This window comes from Serinus canaria, chromosome 9 (genome assembly GCF_022539315.1).
Source record: "Serinus canaria isolate serCan28SL12 chromosome 9, serCan2020, whole genome shotgun sequence".
NCBI classification, from domain to species: Eukaryota; Metazoa; Chordata; class Aves; order Passeriformes; family Fringillidae; genus Serinus; species Serinus canaria.
This window is the reverse complement of record NC_066323.1, coordinates 7,871,433-7,896,873: the sequence shown is the minus strand read 5'-3', so window position 1 is coordinate 7,896,873 and position 25,441 is coordinate 7,871,433. Positions and strand designations below refer to the sequence as shown.

Genomic DNA, 25,441 nt, shown 5'->3' with positions numbered 1-25,441 from the left:
TATGTATTGTAACCCTTGGCTATGGCCTGTGTCTCTTGCTAGCAAATGAGTTACACTTATTCTAGCAGGGGCTAACTTAGGGCCACTCACCCAGGTGAACTAATCCAGCTGTCCCTGAGCACCTGGGAGCTGCCCACAGTTCTGTCTGTCCCTCAGTCTGTCCCTCAGTGGGGGATGTAGCCCCCCCTGTAACAGATCAGCACCTGAGAGATGGTGACTGTGTCCTGCCACAAAGGAGCAGGGGGGAGAATGGGTGAAACCACAGCTTTTTCTCACAAGCTGCACAGCTTGTGAATTTATTTCAGTCTTAGATGGGTGGAAAGACTGCAAAGCAAAACAGAACACGTGAGTCTCTGTCATTTTCTAGCAGCTTTAGGGACAGTACAGCCCACTTTACCATTTGCTCTGGGCTAAAAATAACATGACAGTTATTCCATACTTGACATACAACTTGTTCATAAAAAACCAGTAAACAGTACTAAAGCCCCATTGGGAAAGTGTAGTGGTGCTCCAGGTGAATGCAAGTGACAGACCCAAACTCTGCTTTACAATGCCCTTTGACAATATTTACTTTAAAAGCAGCATCAAGCAATTAAAAATATTAATTAATTCAAAATGAAATCATCATTATGTATCATCCAGGGGAGTACTGTGAAACAATAGGATGAAAACAACTCTGAAACCATGCAGACATTAGATCATTTCTAGTTCTCCTTTGTTCCTGTGCCTTTATTCTTTCAGTGGGCAGTTCAACATTGTAATTTTCAGCTTCTTCAGCAAGACAATACTGTACTGACCTTGAAACAGCCAACTGTACTGAATTCTATAAGGGAGTTTCCCTTATATTTCCAGTTCCACAGTACTTATTGCAATAATAATTAGCAGGTACTTGGACTGTTTCTTTCTCTACTGCTTCAGCAACTACATAAATGCAGTGACATGTAACAGTCTCTGACTATGGGCCAGTCAATAACTGAAAAATTCTCCAGAGCATAACCAAAGCAGCTTGTTTCCTGTTTTCACTTCATTTCTGGGTCTAATTGGAAAAGGAAGTTTGCTGGGACAATATGAATCAAATTCATCTCTGAAAGAGACTCAGTTGAATTTGACTGCTTTCTTATCTTGTACCTGTCTCCTTTTCTGAAATATGTCACACTGAAGTAGTCAAGACTCAGATTGTGAACTGACCTGAGAAATTTGCTGCTGGATCAAGGAGCACCTGCAGTTTGGCATCTTGTGAACGTGTCATCTTTCATTTAAACTGCACTGTGCTCTCTTTCCTGGATCACCTGGAGCTGTCTGAGCTTGCAAGTTGAGATCCAGACATCAAAGTTGTAACTGATTTCCACTTTTTCTGCTGATTGCTTTCAGCAAGGGTTTTCACACCAACATCACTGCTCCAGCACTGCTCAGTTCTCTAAGCCAGGCCTCATTTACCACTTGGCTCATTGCTTTGATTAGGAAGTAGAATTTTAACTTTTAGCACATTTTCTAATGCTACTTTCTTTTTTACTCTTTCAGCTACCAACAGGAGGTCTACAGAAATTTCCTGCCCTCCAAAGACTGTTTCTGAAGTAGAGTTATCAAAAAAGAAAAGCATTAAGAAGACAAAAGGTGGAATTAAGGTAGGATTACCTGTAATTTGGGGACATCCCATATTGTGAGAGAACTACATACCTATACTTGGAATTAAAAAAAATGGAGCATTGCTAGCTTAACTCTCTGATAAGGACAAGCTACTTTAACCCAACTTATCTGTTATCCACATCCCTGACTTGTTCATACATTTCATCTTTATTCCTTTAAAGCTGAAAGCAAAAAGTAAATGCAGTCCATTTTCTGAAATGGCCGGCACAGCCCACAATTTCAGCAATAAGCACAGAATAAAACATTTACCAGCAGGAGCATATAGGTGGTCTCCCCTTTGGCTAGACTCAAAGTGACTCTACTATTAGTTTTACTCTCATCAGTAATGCAGATAATCAGTTGCATTTCTCCCACATAGTTAGGTGTATGCAGCAGTGTGGTATAGGCTTTACAAAACATCCATTCATTAATTTTTAAATCCACTTCCCACGACTACACTGCAAATTATGCCCCCTTCCTATCCTCCCATTGTTCTGGTAATAGTTCAGATGAGGATAGTTCGTTACTGGATTCCATCATTATCATCAACCAGCTAAATAATTTAGCAATATGAATGTAAGAATCAGCCCCTAAAAATGAAAGTGCTCAGGAAGTTGGATTCTGCTGGGATTTAGATATTGGCTTGGATTAACAGCAAACTCAGCAGATAGGTTGTTTAACTGAATTTGAATAGATTGGCTTTTCAGTAAGTGCAAGTGCTCGCTGCTCTTAAAACTGCAGGCAGGAGGAAAAGCCTGCTTAAAACTTGCCTGGAGAGCACTCAAAATGATCCAACTCTGCAAGACTGGACAAGGAAGTGTGTGAGTGTTTATCAAAACAAACACTGGAGCTGTGCAAGAGCTCTGTTTCACCTTGGGCACGGGCTCTGCACAGGTCCCTGTGCACGGCACTGCCTCGCCCAGCACTGATGCTGGGACACAGACACTTCTCAGAGGCACACGGAGGATTCCCACATTTCTCCACAGGGCATTCTACAAAGAACTCAGGAGCTGTGAAGTTTTTGTGTTGGCTTCAGACAGGAAAAAAATAGTATTGCAGAGTCTAAGGAACAGATTATTATGCCCATAATTATCTACACAAAGAGATAATTCCCCTTCTGTGGTGCAAGAATATAATGACTTTGCCTGGAGTAAGGAATGCCTCCATGCCAAAACTGAGCAAAGATGGAGAATATAAATAGGAGATGTTTCTGCACATCTAGAATTCAATTATTTGAACTTGTCTGATGACTTTCTAGGTTAGGTAGGATCTGGTTTTTATTCTTTCAGAGTTGAAGTTCTCTAAATAAAAGCATCAGCAATTAAGTATTTTCAGTTTTAACATGTCCTTCTCATTTAGATTGAAGTGATGCACGAAGCCAGTCAAGGAGGATCCAGCAGAGTCCTGGTGACTAGTGAAAGTGATGAGAACTTGTCAACAAGGAGGAGGTAAGGCTGCACATATGAGCCACATTTTTTTTTTTTCTTCTTAGAATAAAAATCGCTGCATTGTAGCACATTCTCTACAACCTCTTTGAAGTTCCCCAAGATTAATAAATAATTAGCAAGAATGAAGTCACTGAAATGCTTACAGCCATGCATTTATACCGAGTCTATCAGATGAAAAAGCAAATAAGAGTTATATTTTGTTTGTGTTGGGGCTTTTTTACAGGTTTTTTCTCTTAGAAGCATTAATTACAAAATTTGAGAAAAGAAGTCATTAGAATAAGCCTTGCATATATTTACAAAAAAACCTGCTATTAAAAGATTTTCTCATAGTGTTCAGAATATTCACATTGGACTATATACCTCTGAGGGGCTTCTGGGTTTTTTAACTGCAAGCTCAAGTTTCTGCAAAAGCTTGAGAAAAATATTATTATCAATGCATTCTAAAGCACCAGATACTTAAATCACTTACTTCAACAAAAATTATCAAGCAACCCCAGTTTTAGCTGAACTTTCTAGGCCAAAGGGAACAATTAAATTAAAAACCCCAGAAAACAAAAAACCCACAACAAAATCCCCCTGCAAGAAGCCAAATGCCACAATCCTGACTTAATTTCCTTTGTTCTCTTCTTCACTATCGTTTAGAAAATTTGTGCTTTAGTTATGCCCTTGTCTTATACACTGGAGTTACCTGATGCAAATGACTCCATTTGTAAAAACCCTAACTTGATACATTATGTCAGACAAATTGGACAGACATACAAATCATAATTATCTGAATTTAATTATACCCTATGAAAATACCATGTCTGGTCCCCAGACCATCAGCTACTTTTTCCAGAGGTGCAAAGTATGATCTGAAATCTTGTGTAGACAGATACACATCTCCAGGGGAACGGCTTCCTGAAGAGAACATACAAATTACAACATTAGCAAAAGGTTCAGCTTTTAATACCTGGCAATTTTATACAACTTCAGACCTAGAAGCTTGGTAAACAAATTTGTGAGCTCTCTCTTTTCTTGGGAACACCAGTTTTGCTTTTTGTACACACCAGGGGCGGGGAGGGGGGGGAAAGAGGGGCAGTTTGAAGTCCTCTTGTAAAAGAGAACTCAGAACAACACTTAAAAGTATCAGAACTGATCCTGTCAGTTACAAAGAAAGCAACAAGAGATATTTAACTTTTCTGTATTCTTAGGTTTTTTTAAAAGAAATAAGTCTGTTTATTCAAAACAAATTTTACAAAACAACTGTCTTTCTGTGGTACAGAGCAAAATTTAAGAATAAATATTGAATACTTTGTATAAAAATTAGTAATATCAAAGGGAAACTGATGCAAACCAAACAAACAGATAAAAAAAATAGCATTAAATATGCTGTGCAACAATGTCAAAATCTTAATGAGGAGTGACCATTCAGGCTGATACAGTTTTATTTGAAGTAAAACCTATCAGCCCTGCATTGGAGCACTGAGACTATTGTTAAAAAAGATTCTTGATGGAAGTGTACAAATCTTAATTTGTGTTTAGAACCAGAAAATATGAAGTTCTCTATGTCTCTTCTGTTTTTTGAAAGGAGTGCCTTCATGCTTTCCTTTTTATTCAACAAGCAACTTCTTTTCACTGCAGCAAAAGAAAATGCATACTACAAGCATCAAGGCCCTTTAAAGATTAAGAAACAATCCAAACAAAGCTCAAACCAACTGTAAAAGTATTTCAATGGTCAAAAGTGATTTTCAGATAATGTCAACTACATTTAAGCAGCATTTTAGATGTTAGCTAGTTAAAGCTACTTAAAAATTACTTTACTTTTGCATGTATGAGTGAAAACAAATCCCAACATGTAGATATGCTGGAAGACTACAGTCTTACTAGCACATTTTGGTTGCATACTGCCTATGAAGACCCTCTTTCCCTTCAGTGAACAGGGTGGCTTTTCTAGCAGTGCAGTTTTGCTGTGCAGTTTTGTTGATTTAAATGGCTCACAAGAAGTCAGAAATCTGACGAAGCAGCTTTCCTTCAAGATCCAATACTTTCTCTATATGTGCATTTTTCTCTGTATGCAACAGGTTATAAAGATCTACATCCCCAGTACTATTATTCATTTGTTTAGGCAAGAAAGGAATTAGATTTGTTCCTTCTGAAGTATAGCTGTTATACTCATCAGTCATTCTGACACTGATAAATGATTTCTTTGTCAGTTCTTTATATGGCCAACATTTGGGACCAGCTAGGAATCTTATTATCTTCCTTCTGCAAAGCCAATGATAGGAAGTTATGTGTTTGACTTAGTTCCAGTAACTACCTACCCTCCATCTAAGCAGCTTAGAGAACAGTCAGCAAGCTCACTCCTGGATTCTGTGTGCACTGACAGATGCCATTATCCATTCAAACCAGAAAACCTGCAGTACAGCTCCAAGAGCAGTAGCAGTTAGTTATACCAAGTTTATTACTCACAGCTTCAAACTAGCAAGTCCTGTACAGCTGCCACAGGTTTGGCAATTAGCAACTAAGATATCTGTCCTGAGAGTCTGTGGAAGCACCATGACTGAGCTGTGCAAGGACTGCAGGCAGCCTACAACTCTGGTTCTCTGCAGTATCTTTATGGCACCACAGGACAACTCCTAAGGGCTGCAGCCTGCACATCACTTAGCTCTGTTTTGGCTTACTAAGCACAGGCATTTTGTTCATTTGCAAGTGATACTAACACTGAGATATATTCAAGGTACAGGGGTTTGTGGACACCAACAACCCTGAAATTTAAAGACAATTTTGACTTCAGGAGAAACATTTTAGTTATTGTGATTTGTGTACTGAGTTTGTGTGAATCACCATCTCCCTATCCCTTCAATGGAAAGTCAAAGTTTGTAGAGAAAAAATCCTCCCTCTTTGTTAATACAAGCATGAAATTTTTGTTTTTTTAAGTCTTTAACTAGCTCTAAGTAACATTCCCGGGGACTTTTGCTTGCTTTTCACCTCTAGAATACTGGAAAACAGAAGCATTATTAGAAGAAAACTAACTTAACTTATTTGCTTATTAAAGATTAGACTTTTAAAATGTGCTGATTCAGTTTTCAGAAGACAAAGAAATATTAACCCAACCAGTCACATGAGTGGTATTTGTTTTTTTGTAGCTTCAGGTTCTAAAGGGCGTTCCTTTGTTATTTAAAACCACCAAGTCAGTGGGCATCCAAACACTGTTTCCCTATTTTAAAGATTTAGGCAGCTTTGAGAAAACAATTGTAGCAGGTCTTAATTTCCAGCACTCACTATTTGTCAGCTGTGCAGGTCCAGACTGACTTTGTATGAAGCACTGAGAAATGGTGAATATTTGTAGAGTGTTTACACTACCTTAAACTACTGTGATAGCCTCATTCATGAAGTCAGAAGTTCCACTTTCCTCATGCTTTGGAAGGTCTACTCCATTCTGATATAACAGGGGTTTTTTTGCCACATGCCTTAGTTCACATAGCTTTTATAAAAACCATCAAGACTTACTGACAAGTTCAAAGAAACAGATATTTTCAACAAGCATTTCAAAGTCTAGAAGTGAAGTCCATTATAGTTCACTTATAATCCAGACTTGCATCCCTTGAAGAGTGTAAAAAAACAGGCTACAATGTAAAAAGTTGAAGTACAACAGGAGAGCTATTCCAATGAGTCTCTGAACAGAATCTGGGACCCTGGGACCACCTTCTTCCTCTCCCTCTGCCCACCCCAAGTATTCACGTGTAAATGTTACCTCTTTCCATGTTTACATACATTTTGGATCAACACCTAAAATGTTGTTGCTCTGTCTTGGCTCAGTGGATCTTCAATGCAGATATTCAAGTATCAAGAAAACGCAGCTGAACAAGGATATGTGTCCACATAGTACAGTTTACAGAGAAGCACAATATTGACTAGTCTGCAGTACATTCTACCCCAAATCCCTGAAGTAATCTTTTTAACTTTGGGATCAGTAGCCTGCTTCCAGAGCTGGCGAAGATCATCTACGTGTCCATGAGATGTCATCATCTTGTTATAAATGCAGGGATGATATGGAGCCTTTCCTTCCCCAGAAAAAAATACATGATATTGTGGTACAATTCCCATTTTATTGGCACAGAGACCCATGAAAACATCATCTATATAAAGACTTGTATTCAGAGTCAATGAAGCCTCATAAACTTTAGCTGCTACATCATTTGATACTACATATGCAGCTCCTGCTGTGTAGTCAGGGTAAGAGGGCCACTGGTACATTTCATATGGAACATAGTATTTGCTATTCTTGTCTCTTATGGGAGGGGATCCACGATGGACACGACCAATCCAGAGATCTTGAGCACCCATTTGTGTGAGGCTTTGGAGATAAGCAATGAGATTTGGCATGTGGATAAATATGTCATCATCTGCAGACATAATGAACCTGGCATGAGGACAGTAGGCATTCACCCAGCTAAACTGCAAAAGCAATTTAAGAGTAAGATTGTGAAAAGTATCCAAGAAGTCTTGCTGAATCAAATCCTGGTATTTCTGGTCTTCCTGCTCAAGTTCTCTTTGCTGCTGTGTTTTCTGCAGATGGTGTGTTGGTCGTCCTAAAGCAAAAAGGGTTTTAATGTTGGCATTAAGTTGAGAACGAACATACTTCTCATTACCCCAAGTTTGTCTAATTGCATCCCTTCGATGACGGTTTTCAGGAGAAGACTTCACAAACAGTAGAAGAAGGACATCCCGCTGCTGACATTTCTCTCTGTGGTTGATCAAGTACTGGTAGCTTGATACTCTGTTCAGGTTATCCCTGCTGATAGACAAGCTGTCATTCACAAAATGGTAGCTATTTATGAGGTATCTGTAGGAATAGGACTTCATATGGCTCACAATGTCATTATCAAATGGTACCCAAAAAATCATGAGACACAGTATGAAGCAAGTGGCACACAGCTGCAAAAAATGGCATTTTCTGACTCTTCTGGGACTAACAAACATTCTGATGCAGTTTTTATAATCCTTATTCTTGTTCAGGATCAGTGTTTTTACAGTGCCTGTGTTTTAGTTTAAGAGCACAGTGTCACCCTTCAAGACCAGTGTCCCTTGTAAGGCATGATGTCTTTCATTCAGTATCCTTGTGAAGACAGCTTTGTTCACAGACTTCACAAGTCATCTTTCTCAAAAAACGTTTTTCTTTGATTGAAAGAACACAGGCAGTTTTGAAAGAAGAGACTTGCAGATGAGTATTTTCCCTTTGGGGCATCTTGAACCAAACACTACAGCTCTAGTCAGAGCTTCTAGTGTTTCTTTCCTTCATGAAGATGAACACCTGCCAATTCTGAAGGGGGAGAGGAGAAAAGTTTAAGTGAGCTGTTATTAACACATTTGGTTTTAGGTTTGGTCATGGAAATGAGCTCAGTCACTGCCCATCACCACCCACATACACACGTCTGTCCCACTCAAAATAACAAAAAAAAGAGCCGACTTGGCAGCAAGTCAGAGGCGGTCAGTGGCCCGGGGCAAGCTTGTGGAGGCCAGTGAGAGAGATTGACACAAAAACCTCTTTCTTAGAAACCCCCACTGCTGTTAGCCGGCAGATGACAATGTCTTAAAATTCCCCTAAGCTCGGAGAGCGCCGCACGCTACAAACGGCCGGGTTTACAAGTTGCCAATGGGCCGGCAGCCTGCTGAACCCGGAGTCAAGCGGAGCCCCCGACTGCTCCCGGCCAGCGAGTGCCGGGCCAGCGCTCGGGGTCCCGCCCGGCCGCGCTCCGTGTCCCCACCCCGCCGCCCCCTTGCCCACACCCCTCCTCCTCCCCGATGGCCTCGTCCCGCACCTTGGGGGCCGCGAAGCCCCAGCCGGCCCCGCCGCTCCGCCCGGCCCCGCCGGCCTGAGGGCAGCGGCCGTTGGGCCCAACTGCCGCGGGGCGTGAGGCGCCGCGAGCCCGCGCCGGCCGTTAGAGCCCGGCCCCGCCGGGCACTGCGGGGACCGACACACGGACACACGGACACACGGCTCTGCCCGGCCCCGCCGGGCACCGAGGGGACCGACACACGGACACACGGACACACGGGCTCTGCCCGGCCCCGCCGGGCACTGCGGGGACCGACACACGGACACACGGACACACGGACACACGGGCTCTGCCCGGCCCCGCCGGGCACTGCGGGGACCGACACACGGACACACGGGGACACAGGGCTTGCCCGGCCCCGCCGGGCACTGCGGGGACCGACACACGGACACACGGACACACGGGCTCTGCCCGGCCCCGCCGGGCACCGAGGGGACCGACACACGGACACACGGGCTCTGCCCGGCCCCGCCGGGCACCGAGGGGACCGACACACGGACACACGGGCTCTGCCCGTCCCCGCCGGGCACTGAGGGGACCGACACACGGACACACGGACACACGGGCTCTGCCCGGCCCTGCCGGGCACCCGAGCTACCGGGACACACGGACTGACACACAGACACACTGGCTCTCCCATTAGGCACCCTGCCACAGGTACACCTCTGGACGCCGCTCACACAGCGCTACTGTCTCTGCTACCGGCCGGGATTTAAGTGAAGAATCCAAAGCACAAAAAGCCACCCAATTTCAGCCTTCTTGCCCTGCACGTTAAAATTTGGTTCTTGCAGCCGGAGTTGTCTCTGCTGTATAATAAACAAGAGCAGCCTGAAGTAGCAACTACTTTTCATCCCATAAAAAGGCGAAAATAGCCGTCAAGCAAGAAGTGTAGGACTAGAACTATAAGGAATGACATCCCACGAACTAAGCACTTGTTGCATGGAAACAACCCCAGAAGCAAGAGAACACAAGCTATCGCTTTCAAGTCAGAAGTTATGTGCAACACAAATATTTTGAGACTGTTTTATCCATCTGAAGTCTTGCAACTAGAATAGCAGGATGAGAACACAACAGAGTATACAGTGATAAGAATACCTGGGGCAATTTTGTGGTGCTCCAGGAAGGGGACCGGCTGCTCAAAATGGAAACCATGCATTGGTGTACCCGAGGATTGCAGATTGCAATGCATAACAGAAAAGCTGTATGGGCAGTTTGGTGAATAAAAGTCAGTCAGCGCTTTTTATAGTATCAGTTTAAACCCTTTTTATTTTGGAAACATGAAGTTAAACAATGCACCTCAGAGTTATAAACTCAGCAACTTTACAATAGAACGCTATTGCAAAGCTTACTCTTGTTTCAGATGAAGCACAGGGATGCAGACAAGCTGGAGTGTTATAGAAATCCCCACTTTTGGTGGCTCCTTTTGAAGGAGTGGGTCGAAAGCTACCAGGTAGTCAGGTTGTTCACTGCCATCATGATAAACTTAAAGCAGAGGACTGAAAGCAAAGGGAGCGCAAGGCAATCTATTTAACCACCTGAAGCAAAGTTTACCTTGGTAAACACAGGGATACTCATCACCAAATACAACTTTTTTAGATTACACTTGGATAAGAAGTTCGGGAAACAGTCTGCAATTGCCAAAGCCATCTGGTAAAAGGAGACAACAGTCAACACCACAGATAAAAAGGGCATGGCCACTGCAAGCTAGCAGTGAAACTAACCTACATGACAGTCATCCCCCACTAGGGGAAAAACCAGTCTCCAGAAAAAAAACAAAACCACCAACAACACTCAAACCAAAGCCATAAAATTTACTGGCTAAGTGCTGGAACAGTCTGGCTGTCATTTCCTTGTTCTAGTTCAGTGGAATTAGATGAACCATAAGTAAACAAAAGTTGTTCAGAATCCTCCTCAGAAAAATACCTCTCAGGTAAAATTTTAAAATGTGACTATAGATGAGCAATACTGATGAAATTTAAGAAGATCTATACCCACTTGCCCATTTCTCTCCAAAAAAGCATGGAGATGTACACTGAAGGTACAAATGCACAAGTAGAGTCTCTTTGATTGTCAGAAATTTTTATAGTCCGTTTACAAGACCCAGCCTTTGGACTTAGTCATGTTGTCCTTCCCTTAACAGGAAAACAGGTTGAGATACCACAGGAGCTATTTGCTGCTATTCAAATTTCATCATTCCAGGAAAAGAAAGCAGTCTAACTCATCAATGTGTTCTCCCTAGCAAGAGGAAACACCATGGAACAGAGATAAAACCGTGCTTGACAGTAATTTTTCTGACCATAATTGAGGTGTTTTTCCTCTTGCTGTGCGTTAAGAATTCTTACTTGTGGCTTGAAAGCTGTTAGATCCACTCTAACACTAGAGAAAGGCTGTAAGAACCACAAATCCATACACAGTTCCTGTAACTGCCCCTCTTTCTGACAGATTTAAGATTAGAACTGCCTGTGGTATTTCCCCGAATGGCAAGTACTGCAGGCTTTTGCCATCCTGTAGCAAATCCTGTCTTTGCTGAAGGAGTTTGTTATTTAACCTTTCTGTACTTCCACAAGCATGACTCATTGTAGCAACTGTTCGCTGTTCTGTGTTTTGCATCTGGAATATATTCTAGGGTGAAAGAGGAGCTGGCATAGTTTGACTTGCAAACTCAATAGTTTGTAGAGTGACCACTATGGAAAAGCAAATCCTTAGGGACCTACTTTGACTTTTGAAAAAAAAGTCAGTATGAAATTTATTTCAGGATAGAAGTAGAACAGTTTTGGAAAGCCAACTAAGGAGAGACAGACAAGACACATCCTAAAGAGAAATAAAGACACCCTAGACATGAGACCCTCACAGGAAGAACCACAAAGAGACAATGTTTACACAAAAGACATCCAACATGGAGATTTTTTTCCAACTAACACCAACCTGATAAGAACCTAAATCCAAGAGACCAACTAAGACTGCCCAGGGAGAACATCTCAAAATTCCCAGCTACAAATTTTGTCATGTGGTACCATACACAAGCTGGACTTCAATACACCAGATCCAGGCATGACATGGATTTTAGGACAAAGATCATAATACGTTATTTTTTACTCATCCCACCTCGGACAGAAGATTAGTTCAGATCACAAGTGGCTTTGCCAGGATATACCAGGAAACACTACATTAACTAAAACTACTTTTTACAATCAACTTGTAGCAACTGGCCCTTTCATATCAGCAACTCTTGGTTAAAGTTCAGAAGATTTACTGAACTTTAAGAAAGACTGGAGACCTCAAACATTACCTAGTTCCAAACAGAATTAATCTGAAGAGCTGCTGCTTTCTATGTCCATGTTTTGCCCTTGGCTTTTGGGGACAACGTCACAGTCACTCTGCCCTCTCATCCTTACCACACCAACTTTCCACAGCTTGCAACAGCTCTGGAGTTTATATAGTTGCTCAATAATCCAAATTCAGCTCCTCCCATCCTCTTACCCCCAAAAAGCAACCTGCTGAATCCCTGAAGGAAATATCAGAATGTGGCTAATTGAGGTCAAGCTGTGCCTAACCAAAGTGCACAATAGGACTCAAGGGTTTTCTTTCGTAGAACCAGATGTAACTTTGTATCTAATGCTTTCAGTCTTTTCAGTTCTAAGGCTACTGCCAGGCTCTGGTACTACAGAAATTTTGAAGCCCTAGGATAGACTTTTGCTATAAGGTCAGGATAGTTCTGTCACATGAGCTACTCCATATCAGCTTGTGTGACACTTCAGTGGACACCCAGGTTAGAAGGCACATTGTAGAGATGTGTTTCAGCTCCTGTTTCAGCTGCACTCCATCCTGCTTGCTCCATCCTGACGTCAGATGTGACATGAGATGTCCTCCAAGCTGCAACACCACTTCTACAGCACTAAAGGAATGTGCCCAGCCAGAGGTGACAGAGGCAGATATGTTGCAGTTAAAGCTGCATGGGCCAAGATTATCACTGCCTGGCTTTCAATTCAGAGAGATGTGTCAAGCCTAGTGTATGGACGTAATCCTGAAAAGACTGAGTTGGATTTTCTTGAAGCTTTCAAAATCTGTTTAGAAAGGGGCTATGGGGTCCAAAGAACATGTCTTGATATGTTTGAGAGTTTTATTTTTTAAGTAGAATTCAAAACTTTTTTGCTGTGTTTGAAGGAATGTAAACAGTTATAATTCCTGTGAAATTGAACTCTCCCATCTCTAGTTTTGATTTAGGTACTGTTTACACCCAAAGTCCAAAGGAAATCTAGTCAAGGTCACGCATCAAATAAGCCATCAAAACACAAGTTTATCAAGATTTTTCATTATAATCGAGTAATTGAAGATGGCTAAAGTACGTGTCTAAGTTAATGGGAGCAAAACCTGAATGGACTTTGCTGCTTACAGCTTTAGCTACAAGATAATGTAAACCAGGTTCCTCTCATGGTTTTTTTGTTGCTTATGTCTTCACAAGTCATGTTATCTGTTATCTCTTCCCAAGCCTATGTCCTCCTTCTTCACTTCCCATTTTTTAAAAACTTCTTATATGTTAAGCACTTATATATTAATCTTCAGATTCTTCTTTTATGTGAGCTGTGCCACAAAATGAAGAACAGTTCCTGGCACTTCTGGGACTTCCTGACATAGTGACAAATGGTCACATTAGGAAAAAAAAGATGCAGTAAGTTGCTTAGCTAAGGCTGCCTTCCTACATAGTTTGCAAGAACCAAGATGAAAAGTCACAAGCAGCCTGTGAAGAAAATAATTTCAAAAATATAAAGACTTCTGTTACATCTCATTCTGTCCAAACTGTTGAGAAATGGAAGCCAATTCATGCAAGTATTCTTTAGGAAAACCTGGTCACAATGGCAATGGAATTAGCAAAAAGAAACAGTGCTGTGCTCCAAAGATCTATGAAAAGTTTAGGATCAGGTCACAGATGTTGCATCAATAAGGAACATAATGCAGCAATGACTGACGGTAGCTTTGCAAATTTTGTTTCAAGAACATATAACCCATCTTCTACAATTTCCAATGCAGGCTTCACCTGCAAGCTCCTGGGTTTGCCTGCAGCTCCTACTCAGGGTACAGTTTTCTGGGAAGGTACAGTAGCACTCTACTATGCTCTCTGTGTATGTGTTGAGGACTTCTCAGGTTCAACAGACACCTGACTTTCCATGAAGATGAACATCCAATGCTTTCCAAAACACAAACTCCTTAAATGACTCTGAAATTGCTTGGTCAAGAGGAATCCCCTTATTAAAAACAATGGGCATTGAAGCACAGCACTTTGTCCAGGGAAGTTCTATATCAGAATAACTACAACACCACCAAGAAAAATGAGCCTTTTGAAACTGTGCCAAATTGCTGATTCTCACTGATGGCTAAAACTTGCAAGTGCTGAGCAATGTTGGCAGAGAAATTAAAAGGATGGCAAAGCTTTAGATGGCAATTGAGTAAAGCAGTTCAATTCCTTCAGGGTTGGAAGCAGAAACAGGTTGTAAATGCTTAGCACTGCCAGGAAGCAGCTAACTGCCAATAGAGATTTAGTTTCTACAGAGGTTTTGCACTTACTGTAACTATTGGGTGGAAAGAAAGAGAATTATTTCTTCTAATTTTCCACTATTGGGTGGAAAGAGAAAGTATGATTTCCCCTAAAATGATCTGAAACTTCCCAGCTGCTAGAAGCCAATGTAAATGGAGACATCTGCCAGAAAGGACAGATTTGCCTTCTTAAATGGCTTTTATCAAGATCAGTTGTCCAAAACAGCCACTATGGAGATGGCAGGAGCGGAGCAGGACCACATCTTTCAAGCATCTGTCTACATGAGACTGCAGTTCTCAGTTGTTTTAACCTCCCGTATGCACTGACGACTCTTCCCCATACAAGCTAGAAGGAAGGACAGCATTTTCCAGAATGAGTCTCCAAAATATGAGTCATTTAGTTCAAGGGATTTTGCATAAAATGCACAAGCACCAACATGATTTTTATTTTTGCTTGACATGCAGCAGATAAGGTGAAAAGAGCCTGTTCTTTGCACTGACAGTAAGAATAGGATTCTGATGTTTCTGTCTGTCAGTGACATGACTGAGGCCACATGTCCTCATATTCTGAGAGGAGGGACTAAGTTAAGCACTCAACTTTCACACAGACAAGTCAGAACTCTTGAGACTCAGCTACAAAGGCTGTAATGGCACCTATTGTACAATCCAGCACATCTGTTTTGGCAGCAATGAGCTCTAATGGTGCACTGAGCAGCAGTCTGAATTTGTGTAAGTTCCCTTTCACGGTGCCAGCATTTAAAGACATATGACTCTGGCACACGTTCCTTTCTACTCCCATGCACCAAGGCAAAAAGAGGTAGAAAAGGAGTAGAGCACATTAACTGCAGCTGTTGATGTTACCCCATTACCATAGCCTCTGGAGAATCACCTCCCTCTCCATTTTACAGTAGATCAGCTCTATTCATAATTGGAGTCTTATCCGGAAGCTTCTGTGCAAGTGGTGCAATGAATTTTCTAGTGGTTATAATAACACCTACTCCCAGGATATTATAAACACAGCTTGCCTGCAAAAGTGGGCAAGGACCACAAGAGGCATTACAAAGGGCTCATCACTACTTTCTATCCCACATTAGTGTTTCACCTCTTTACAAAAGTGGATTGCAGACAATCTTCCAAGAAGGACATCCCATTAACATGGCACGCTTTGAGCAGAACATTGAAGAAAACTCTTTTCCCCATACTAGAGAAAGCAATTGTGAAATATCAAGCACTTGAGGGTCCAGTACAAAACTCACCACTGGAAGACAAGAAATTGAAAATTCCATAGTTAGGTATTAATACTGAATATTAATACTGTCCTTGTTTCATAGCATGTTCCAGTTAAGAGCTACATCAGGCTACAACATAATTTTTTCAGGTGCCTGTTTTAAGTAAGCCCATTCAAATATTTATTTGCAGCTTGATTTAGAGATGTTATTTCCTGCCTATTTTCCCCACAAACCCAAGGTGATTTCTGTTCCAGTCTGCAGGAACAGAAGATCAAGCTGAACAAGTATCTGAAGCAGACTTTTTCCATGCTAGCCGCCAAACTAAAAGAGGAAGTCAAGTTTCAGACTGACACAACTAATTGTAAGACTAGTTCAAGCTGCCTTTCTATGGGGCCTCTCAGAAAACTTTCTTTGGCCCAGTAAGAGTACTTTAAAATAATGCAGTGAGTCAGAAAGTGTGTGAAGGACTTGTTTAAACCAAAGGCTAACACCATTGTACCATGGCCATTTCTAGGTTTTAAGATTTTCATTACAGAGTAAATATTCTCTCATCTGCTTCCCAGTCTCTCCCTCTTCCTCAGACAATACTGTAGCCTATTAACCTAATTCAGCATCAAACTCCAAATGGATGTCCCACACTGCAGCAAGAGCTTGCATGTTGCATGGGCCACTACAATGTAAGCACTGAGGCAAAAAGACAGACAAATGAGAATTGTAAGTTCAGTTTTAGATTAGGATGCAGAGTGTTTTTTGCCAAATTATTGTGTGTTTCTCCTTCAGATGATAAAACATGTTGGAATTCAAAATGTCAAATATTCTGGTTAACTTGAAGGGTGTGGGAGCTGGTGGGTTTTCTTAGTGCTCTGTTAGATTGACTCTCCCTGTTCTGCACTGAAGTTAGCACAGACCAGGTAAACTCTTGAGTCCATATAGCAGAGTATCATCCCATCAAGACTTCCCAAATCATCTCAGCTGCTCTCTTAAGCATGGCTCATTGAACTCAGCCAAGTCTCTTGCTGACTTACCGTCCAGACACCATTTATGCTCTATAGACAACTGAGCATGGCAGAAGTCCTGCATCACTCTTTTCTGTTTCAAATCCTTTCCCAAACCTACAAGTAGAGCCCAGGGAGAAAAAAATTCAGGTTTGCTTGTAACCTGCAAAGCACATCCACAAGAGTTTGAAAAAGCTGGGTTGCAGAAAACACTAGTTCATTCCCATCCTAAGATCCCTTCAGTAGAACCAACACCACTTTTAATAAAAACTCTTTCATCAGCCATAGGTGGAACATAGGTGGAACATTTTCAGTTCTGTTGTCAGGGAGGTATCCAGGTCTGCAGTTTCAAGGCCATGCTTCCCCACCACATGCACACACCCAGCAAGCACAAGGTCCAACGCTACGCTGAATCCACCACGCACAAAGCACACACTTACACACACAGTCTAGTATTTTAAACTACAGGATCAGCCTAGAAAGGAAGCTGCTCTGTGGAAAAAAACAATACCTCCATCAACATCTAAGGATGCGCGTTCATATATAATTAATTATTAAAAAATTATCTTTCTGCTTAATGATAATGAGGAAGAGAACCTCTTTAAGATGACCCCTAATATGGCTCATCCTCTCCCATGAATGCAGTGGAGCTGCCACTACCACAAACACTTCAGAGGCCTCCCCTTGAGATCACCAAGAGCAAATATTGCCCAAGCCACTCCATCTTTCTGTACACCCACAGACCTACATGCACTTAAGAAGAGACAGTCATTGCCCACTGTTCTTTGGCCCTGAACAGAGTCTGCTCTTGTTCATCCTCACCCCCTCCCACTCACTGCCATGCATAGCTACCACCAGCACTTAAGCAGAAAGAGAGAAATGCTGTATTCTGCTCGAGGCTGAGGGAAGAGGAAAGTTGTTAATGACCCTGTCTGCTTCTTGCATAATCCCATCTAGTGGATTGTCTTCTTTCATTCATAGGAAATGCATTTATTTGAATCAAGCAATCAGCCTGTCCGATCACGCATTCATTTCTTGTTCAGCATTTGTACTGCAGTTATTTTCTTGAGAGATTAATTACCATTTGGGGTAGCTCAGCAGTAATTCGATAGAACTGTGTAGATGCTGTGTAAATGTGAAGTTTATATTTACTATATACACATACACACATTTTCTATAAAAGCATGAAGTACCAGTCATTCAAGAAATACTAGCAGAAGTTAAAGAACTTACATTTTTAACTACTTTAAAATTAAAGTTACACAAACAGCACCTTAAATTCAACTAAAGAGTCACTCTAACTCGAGGCACATCATTATGTAGAAATAGGAACACATCAGACTGTCCATTTCTCCTAACTTCCAGCCTTCAATTCTGAAAGCTTTCACAGTTTTCACAGACCAAATAGCCCGAAATATTTGTAGCATTGAAACTGAAGAAACATAATGTTAAGAGGCACAGGAGATAGTTTGAGTAACCAAACTCCTAAACAAACAAGCACTATCCAAACCTGTAAGGTTCATATTCTCCAGTCTCTATTTGTATAAAGAATCACACTTCTTGGGAAGGAGCTGTCAGTTAGGAGGAAAGGTTATATAAGACGGCAAAGTTTTGCTATTATAAGTGTACTTGAGGAGCTGGCCACCAAAAAAGACCAGAGAGGATAAAGTTTCACCACTGATTTAGCACTTCTATGACATCTGGATTCACCTATCCAGCTATCCTTTTCCATTAGCTCAGTAGTGAAATGTTTAATTTCAATTATTTTCTATGATTACATAAGTTTCAAGGTTCTTATGTGGGTAGTACTTTTTAAAGTTTTCAGGACAGTCAAATATTTCACATAACAAACTGATAGTTCTTTGAAAATTTAAAAACAGATTCAGTACTGAAGACTTCTACCTGCATATTAGGGGTGTCCATGATTGCCTCAAGCCAGCCAGAAAGACGTAAGCATTTGAGATTTTAGGATAATGTGGATCGAGAACCATCAGCATATACAAAGAGCTGCAGATTGGTTGGGATAATAGCTGTGCAAGGCTTTGTTTAAGCCTGTCTGCAAACGAGGTGGGATGAATCCCATTAGTCCTCTCCTACTTCTGTGGGAACTAAGGAGAATTTTGGCTTTTATAGAGCCTCTTCTGCAATGCACCAAGGTCAGGGATTGAACAGGAGATACTTGCCTGCTCTTCGCTTTTATTAAAGATGGGGAGCAGGACGAGCACAGGCTCATGGCAGAAAAGCAAAGCAAAGCACAGCAAAGCAAAGCACCCCTCCTTCCCTACCCCATGCACTTAGGAGGAACACAGAGCTGCAGCCTCTGAGGAACAGCGTCCTGCAGTTCAAGCTCACCATGGCTCAAGTGGCCTCCCTGAGAGCTGCTACCAAGCAGCCACAACAAGCCACAAAACAGAGGGCTAACCAAAGAGTTCCTCAAGATGCAAATCAGATAAGAAAAGTCAAACAAAGAAGCTGCTAAACACTCCCAATGTATTTAATAAGGAGTGAGATTTCGCAAACAGTCTTTGTAAATTCAATGAAGGAACTTTTGTATTTGCATTTAAGTAGAAGTGCTTGTCTCAGCTTAGGAGAAAGGGATAATAGATCACACTAATCAATAACATCAAGAGCCTGTAAAATAATATTTTTACATATATACAAAGATACATATCTGTTGTATATATGTGTATATATACACATACACACTTCTTTGCAAGATTAATATAAAGCCAAGAATGTAACAAACTACCTACGGCACTTGCATACACACAGCACCAGATTAGGAGCTGCTGTGAGGACAGTTTAGTGGAATGCAGTTAAAGTAGAAATTACAAATGCAATTCAATGGGAAAGAACCACAAAACACCCGCCCATGGACTGCAGAAGGAAGCTACAAAGATGGGAGTGGAGGCTTGCAAGGCAGGGATGACTTAGGGATGACATAAGAGTGGCTTAAGAAGGAAAAGCAAAGATGTCACTAAAGAAGCCTTATCGTTCTAGAAAGTTGAACTTTGAGAACAATGCACTAGAAAGCCAGTATTTGTAATTACCACAGGACTTAACTCTGGACTAGCTGACAAAGCAGCCGGAACCTCTGCAAACAATTAGTCATAGGTATGGTACCTTTGCCACCCTAATTACCCACTAGAAGGCTTCCTACTAAAAATGTAGTCAATAAATATGTTACTGGGAAGTCAGGAAAGTTATAAGGAAGGAAGCACTCTGTGTGAAAGCACTTTGTGTAGTTTTAACAGTAAAACACATGGATTGCACAGTCTGGTGCACAGTGCCAAGTTAAAGACTAAGCATCCTTTAGTTAAGTCAAGTAGCAGAAAGTTCATCTTTCCTCTGTTTGTTTCATATTCCTTACAAAAACACAGCTAATCGAGTGCTGAGGGCACAGGGCTGTAGCGCTGTTTGTAAGCTTCTACTGATGAGCAGCAGTTTAAAGAACAAGAAAAAACAAGTTTTCTGCCCTAAGACAAAAGGTCTGTTTTGTCTGAGAAGCCTCCTCAGATCTTAGTGGAAGTGAGACTGGAAGAAAAAAATGATGCAGGATACAATGGGAGAAGAAATGTGAGCAGTCTTAGCAGGCAAACAGCATGTTCAATTTGAAGAAATTTTCCTTATCTCCAAATGCAAAGGACCAATTAAATCCCTTCCTTTGCTGCCATATCCAAAACACCTCCAACCATATGCTCTGTGTTGACAAAAGATGTTCTTTATTCCCAACTTCCTGCCTCACCTGAGTTGGTGAGGTTGACCTTCAGCACCTGAAAAGTGATCATGTACCTTCAGAGCATGGCAGCATTCCTGGGAATTCTGAGTGACCATTTTTTATTCAAGTTTTAAACTACATTCAGAAATCTGGAGTTGGTACCAGACAGTCTACCTTGACCTCATGAAACTGCTTTGCAAAAAGCCAAGGCAGGAAATCCTACAGGCTGTAGTCTTTGTAGTGTGTACATGTATGTCCCACTTCAACAGTCCTTCAAACATGTTGCTTTTGCTTACAACAACATTTCCTTCTTCTGAGGTCATCTGTTTGCAGGTTGTTTAGGCATCCTTGGGATCTGTTAGATTTTCTGAGTTATTTGGGCATATAGCAGCCACAGCATGTCCAAGCCACAATTCTGAGTTGAAGATCAGGCTACACAGCCAGCCAAGCAACAAGTAAATTTCAGGACTGGTACAGGTTCATTCTAAAACGTTGTAATTCCCAAATCAAGGTGTGTCATCATCCTACTTCTATGCACGGTGGTGATTTCCCCATTGACTATAAAATTTAAGTCAAGTGTCATCTTTCAAAGATCCTTCCACAGCACTCTCCCCTTTGCTGCCAGGGGCAAATGTCCTACGTGGAAAACTTATGATAAAGTGAAACCTCTAGTATCTATGACTATTATTTCAGTTTTTGAAGACTCAGGAGTTCACAGATCTCAGTTCAGGATCTGGACCACAATCTCCCAAATGTTGCAAAGAATCCAAGTATATGTCTCCTTTATCGGAGAAAAATCCTGCTTTCACTTCTGGCCAACCTGACAAAGGTAGGTCATGCTGCTTCCACAGGAATTGAAAGATTAGTTATCACTGAGGTCTGCTGAATAGTGAGGTATCCTCACTTGAGATGTGCACATCCTAGGAAGCTGAGGAAGGTGTCTGACTGAACTCTGCAAGTGCCATGTGGAAGGAAGAGCTGGTAGTGCAATGCTCATCCATCACAGTAGTGCAATGCTTATCCATCACGTTCCGGTTCTCTCCACCTCTTTCTGCCAGTCCCAAGGCCAAGCCAGACCCACTGCAGTAACAGCAATGCCACAGGGAGGTTTCCCAACAAAACCCCTTCAGTACTTCTCTACTTCTAGTAATCAACATCTTCAAGGTAGAGGATTGCCTAGACAACTCTTCAGGCATAGAGGGATAACCATGGCAGAGGCAACACAAAACATGCTGGATGCTGTAACACTGTAGGTGCAGAGTGACACCAAACACATCAGCCACTGGCATTGCCAGTGATAAGCCATGACTTGCAGGGTTTTCCACATGCTTCTCCCTAATCTGTAGGTGAATTACCGTTCCAAGCATCAGTACTCACTACTCCAGTTTGGCCAGATGTCAGAGAGATTGTCCCAACTGCTGCTTTGGGCAGCAGGAGCAACCAGTTTGTTTCTCAATAATTTGGGATCTCAGAGAAAGCAAAAAGTGATACAGTTTTGTTTCACTCAGTGGAAGACAGCCAGTAAGCAGAATTTCTAAGCAGAAAAACAAGCAAACAAACTCCAAACCCCTTACCTGCAAAAAAAGCCCACATTTTTACTACAATACTACATTTCTGTATACAATAGATGGTGAACTCCTATAAAGCTAGTTCTGGGAAAAAACAACCAGTTTCTTCCATAATACCAGAGCAACACCCAGCTCTATATGACAATCCAGGCTTCTGGAATACTGCTAGAATATTCCACAGCTGTTGATAACAGTGAATTACCGTCTCCTGCCCTGTTCAACAAAAACCCCTTAGATTGCAGTTATTTTTCCTTTTGAAAAATAATCCGTTCCTTTTCTAGACCCTTTCCCTTTCCAACTGCTAGAAGAAATGCAAGTACTGAGGAGAAGTGAGAACAAGACAGCATCATACAAAACAGGTTTCAACAGCCTCACTGGCAGTTTCAACACTGCTGCTAAGAGATCCTCAGGCATGCCCCTGGGTAGTTCCGAGTTGAGGATGCTGCAGCACGTACAGAGTTCTGCGCTGCCTTGCCGAGTCAGGATAGTTACAGGGCTTCTTATCATTGTCTTGCACTCCATGTAGTTACTCACACCGGCATCTCCCATCTCCGGATACCTCCAAGATCTTGCGCAGAAGCAGTTAACGAAGCTACTGTCTCCCCAACAGCTCAGGTGTTTTCTGTGCTCCCCGCAGCGCGGATGCGGCGCTGCGATTCTCCCTTTCCTGGGGTCCCGCCGCCCCCAGCCCAGCCGAACCCGCGGCTCTGCGCCGCGCCCGCCTCCCGGCGCGGCAACAAGGGCATCTCCAGCTCTCCCGAAACCTTTGAAACACAGGAGTATCGAACGCACCGGGAAAGTCGCGAGCTGGAGGACACCTCGCCGCCCCCACGGGCTTTCCCCCACTGGCTGTTGCCGCCTCCCGGCAGCCCCGCGGCCCCCACCTCAGTGATGGGAAATCCTCCCTACCGCGCCTTACCCTGTGCCCCGGAGCACCCGCAGAGACCGGGAGCGGCCTGGGAGGGGCGGCGGGCAGGGTACAGATTCCAGCCACGCGGCTGCGGGCGCCTCTTCGGGGGAACAAAGGCAGGAGGCGGCGGGCCCATTCCCGCACACCCCCCGCCGCCAGCCTCCCCCCTCCGGAGCTCCGCAGCCTGGCGAAGAGCACAGACAAAAAAAAGATACTTTTTTTTCCCAAGTTTTGCTCAGCGCAAACGCCGTTTTTGAAAGCGTTCGCTCTCTTTCTTTCGCCTAATGTGATTTCTCGTGCCGATTTTTCCTACGGGGTTCCCAAAAGCTGCTCTGGGCGGAGGCAGCTCCGTGCCCACGTTCCGCGCTCAGCAGGCGGGCGGCAGCCCGGGCGCTCTCGGGGGCGCGTCCCCGTGTTGCAACGCAGGGCTGCGCGGAGAAACTCCTAGCCGGATCTGCGAGTTTCTTGTGTGGGAACAGTGGAGGAAAGAAAAAAAAAAAAAACCAAAAAAAAACAACCACACTTTTCCTGAAGGAAAAAAAATAGTTTGGAGGAATAGGAAGCCGGGAGGGGCTGTTGGAACAAGGGGCGGGAGGAAACGGCGCGCCTTTGAATGGGCTGTTTCACCGCAATGCTCGAGCGGCCGCGAGTTTTCCCTCCAAGGCTCAGGGCATGAGAAAGACCCCGAAAGCACCACAAAAAGCCTGATCATTTTCTAGCCTTTTTTTTTTTCTTACACATAATCGACTGCCAGACAATCAGAGATTTGGGGGGAAATCTGCTAAAAGGTTACGCAGAACAGACATCAAAACTACACTGAAGTTTGGGTTGCGTTTGCGACAGGAATTTGAAATCCTAAACTCCAACAAGACCCTTCTTTAGGACGGGAGAGGGGCAAGCGCGTACGGCGATAATGGATGCGGTCTGCACCGAAACCTTGGAAACAAAGCAGTTGGAAAACTCGTTTGTCCAAAGCAGGGAGCCGCAATTCCTGAAACGCGGAGAAGTGAGACACCCTCCTCCCCTGAACAGACCAGCTCTTACAATCCCTGAAGCCAGGCAGAGAAGAGAAAAAATAGCATTTAGAAATTCGAAATATTTTCTCTACTTTTAATTACCCGGCACTCGCACTCGCCATCGGAGGTACCAACAACCCGACTGCTCTTAGTTCAGAAAGCGCCAGGGGCAGCGGGACGGCGCCCAGCAGAGATCCCCGCATCTCACCTACCAAACTGGCCGCAGAGCTGCTTTCTCCTCCGCTGGCTTCCTCGGGCAGCCGGGACGGGCCGGGCAACGGCGCTCCCCGGCAGCTGATGGGCTCCGGCGGCCCGGGAGCCACCGACTCCGCCCCCTGCGCCGCGCTCCCCGCGCCCGGCCCGGGCTCCCTGCTCGGCTCGGGTGTCCCGCTGCTCGCAAACACCCTGCCCGCCCGCGGCGCTGCTCCCGAGGAGCTGAGCAGGCTGACACTGCCGTGCGCGACGTGGGAAAACTCTGTCATGAGCTGACACTCGCCTCGCGGAAAGTGATGTGCTAGAAGTTCTAAAGTACTTCTATCTTAAATATTTCTGAGGGGACGCCATAAAAGTTTAGCTAACCGTTCCTCTAAGTCTCCGAGGTGCCAAATAACGTCTTATTGCTGGGTAGTTAGTTTGTAGGTCACAGTGAAACTTGTTTGTCTCACTTTGCTGTTGGGAATCTTCAGAGGAGTGAAAAAGAGCATGATTTAGGGTTTCTTTTTCTCTTCTACCTCCCCCGCAAATCTTGGTGACTTCCTTACACTAGCCTGAGGGAAATGCCCGATTCATTGAAGAACATCGATAGTGAGTCAGTCTCCGTGGACAGTAGGACTGAGACAGAAGTATTTAAAAAACAAACCAAAGTGCTATGAATGTGCTTTCATTGAATACACTTTTGCCAAACTTTTGTAAAGAGAAAAACTGGGTTTAAAATGGCATTCAAATTCACTTGAAAAGCCACTACAATGCTGTGCCTTGTGTAATTTTATAGAATCACAGAATCATAGATTTCTCACTGTCTATAAATATAAAACACAATCCCATTGTGTATCTCAAATTCTTTCACACGACTGTGATTGATCTGAATCATTCCTGACCTCATCATTGACTTCACAGAAATTTAACTATTGCATATCATGACAATTAGGGTCTGTTTGTCACTTTGCAACCATAAATCTGACAACATCTTTGTGAGGCAAGGAATTGCTTTCTTTTCACACACAAGAGAGAAAATAGAGATAGGAATACTGTTGTCAAGGTCACCCAGCAAAAGTAGAGCAATGGTAAAACTTGAGCAGCTGATGATCCTATGGAAGGATGTGTTGTTTTGCAATACAGGTTTTGCTTGGGAAGCTTCAAGGTCTAAGGAGTTTTTCCCTTGATCTCTCCTTTCTCTTGTTGTGTGTCTTAGTATGACTAAATATGTTATAGCAGCCTTCCCAGACTTTTCTTTGTCTGTTTGATTCTGGAGAAAGACATAATATAATTCTGTGCAATTTTCAGTTCACCTTAGAAAAAAGCTGCCCTGCTGTAATCAGGCTGTCCTGCACCCACAGGCTCAGGTCACTGCTCAGAGA

The 25,441-nt window shown here is 43.0% G+C and overlaps 2 protein-coding genes across 11 annotated transcripts in view; one reads left to right on the top strand and one right to left on the bottom strand.

Annotated features, from left to right (window-relative positions):
- MCF2L2 (MCF.2 cell line derived transforming sequence-like 2) overlaps positions 1-25,441 on the top strand; it is a 114,903-nt gene that overhangs the window by 33,686 nt on the left and 55,776 nt on the right. Inside the window, exons 14-15 of the mRNA XM_050977881.1 lie at positions 1,522-1,625; positions 2,986-3,074. Coding sequence (XP_050833838.1) covers positions 1,522-1,625; positions 2,986-3,074 — 193 coding nt within the window. The remainder of the gene's footprint in view (positions 1-1,521; positions 1,626-2,985; positions 3,075-25,441) is intronic.
- B3GNT5 (UDP-GlcNAc:betaGal beta-1,3-N-acetylglucosaminyltransferase 5) lies at positions 1,647-24,201 on the bottom strand. 10 transcript variants are annotated; one of them, XM_030226885.2, is made up of 5 exons: positions 23,064-23,285; positions 22,394-22,506; positions 16,683-16,769; positions 15,531-15,686; positions 6,023-8,379 (listed from the first exon to the last, which is right to left on the bottom strand). In XM_030226885.2, exon 5 carries the CDS (start codon positions 8,037-8,039, stop codon positions 6,903-6,905), a length of 1,137 nt encoding a protein of 378 aa, XP_030082745.1. In that variant the 5' UTR covers positions 8,040-8,379; positions 15,531-15,686; positions 16,683-16,769; positions 22,394-22,506; positions 23,064-23,285; the 3' UTR covers positions 6,023-6,902. The 10 variants fall into 10 exon arrangements, 9 of the variants coding, with proteins under 9 accessions (XP_030082745.1, XP_018768374.1, XP_050833843.1 ...); XM_018912829.3 differs by lacking the exons at positions 22,394-22,506; positions 23,064-23,285 and adding an exon at positions 24,077-24,192; XR_001990265.3 differs by lacking the exons at positions 15,531-15,686; positions 16,683-16,769; positions 22,394-22,506; positions 23,064-23,285 and adding exons at positions 1,647-3,974; positions 24,077-24,192 and having other exon boundaries at positions 6,831-8,379.

Coding starts and splice junctions, on each gene's coding strand:
- B3GNT5 (XM_050977887.1), bottom strand. CDS start 8,039: ATGTTTGTTAGTCCCAGAAGAGTCAGAAAATGCCATTTTTTGCAGCTG.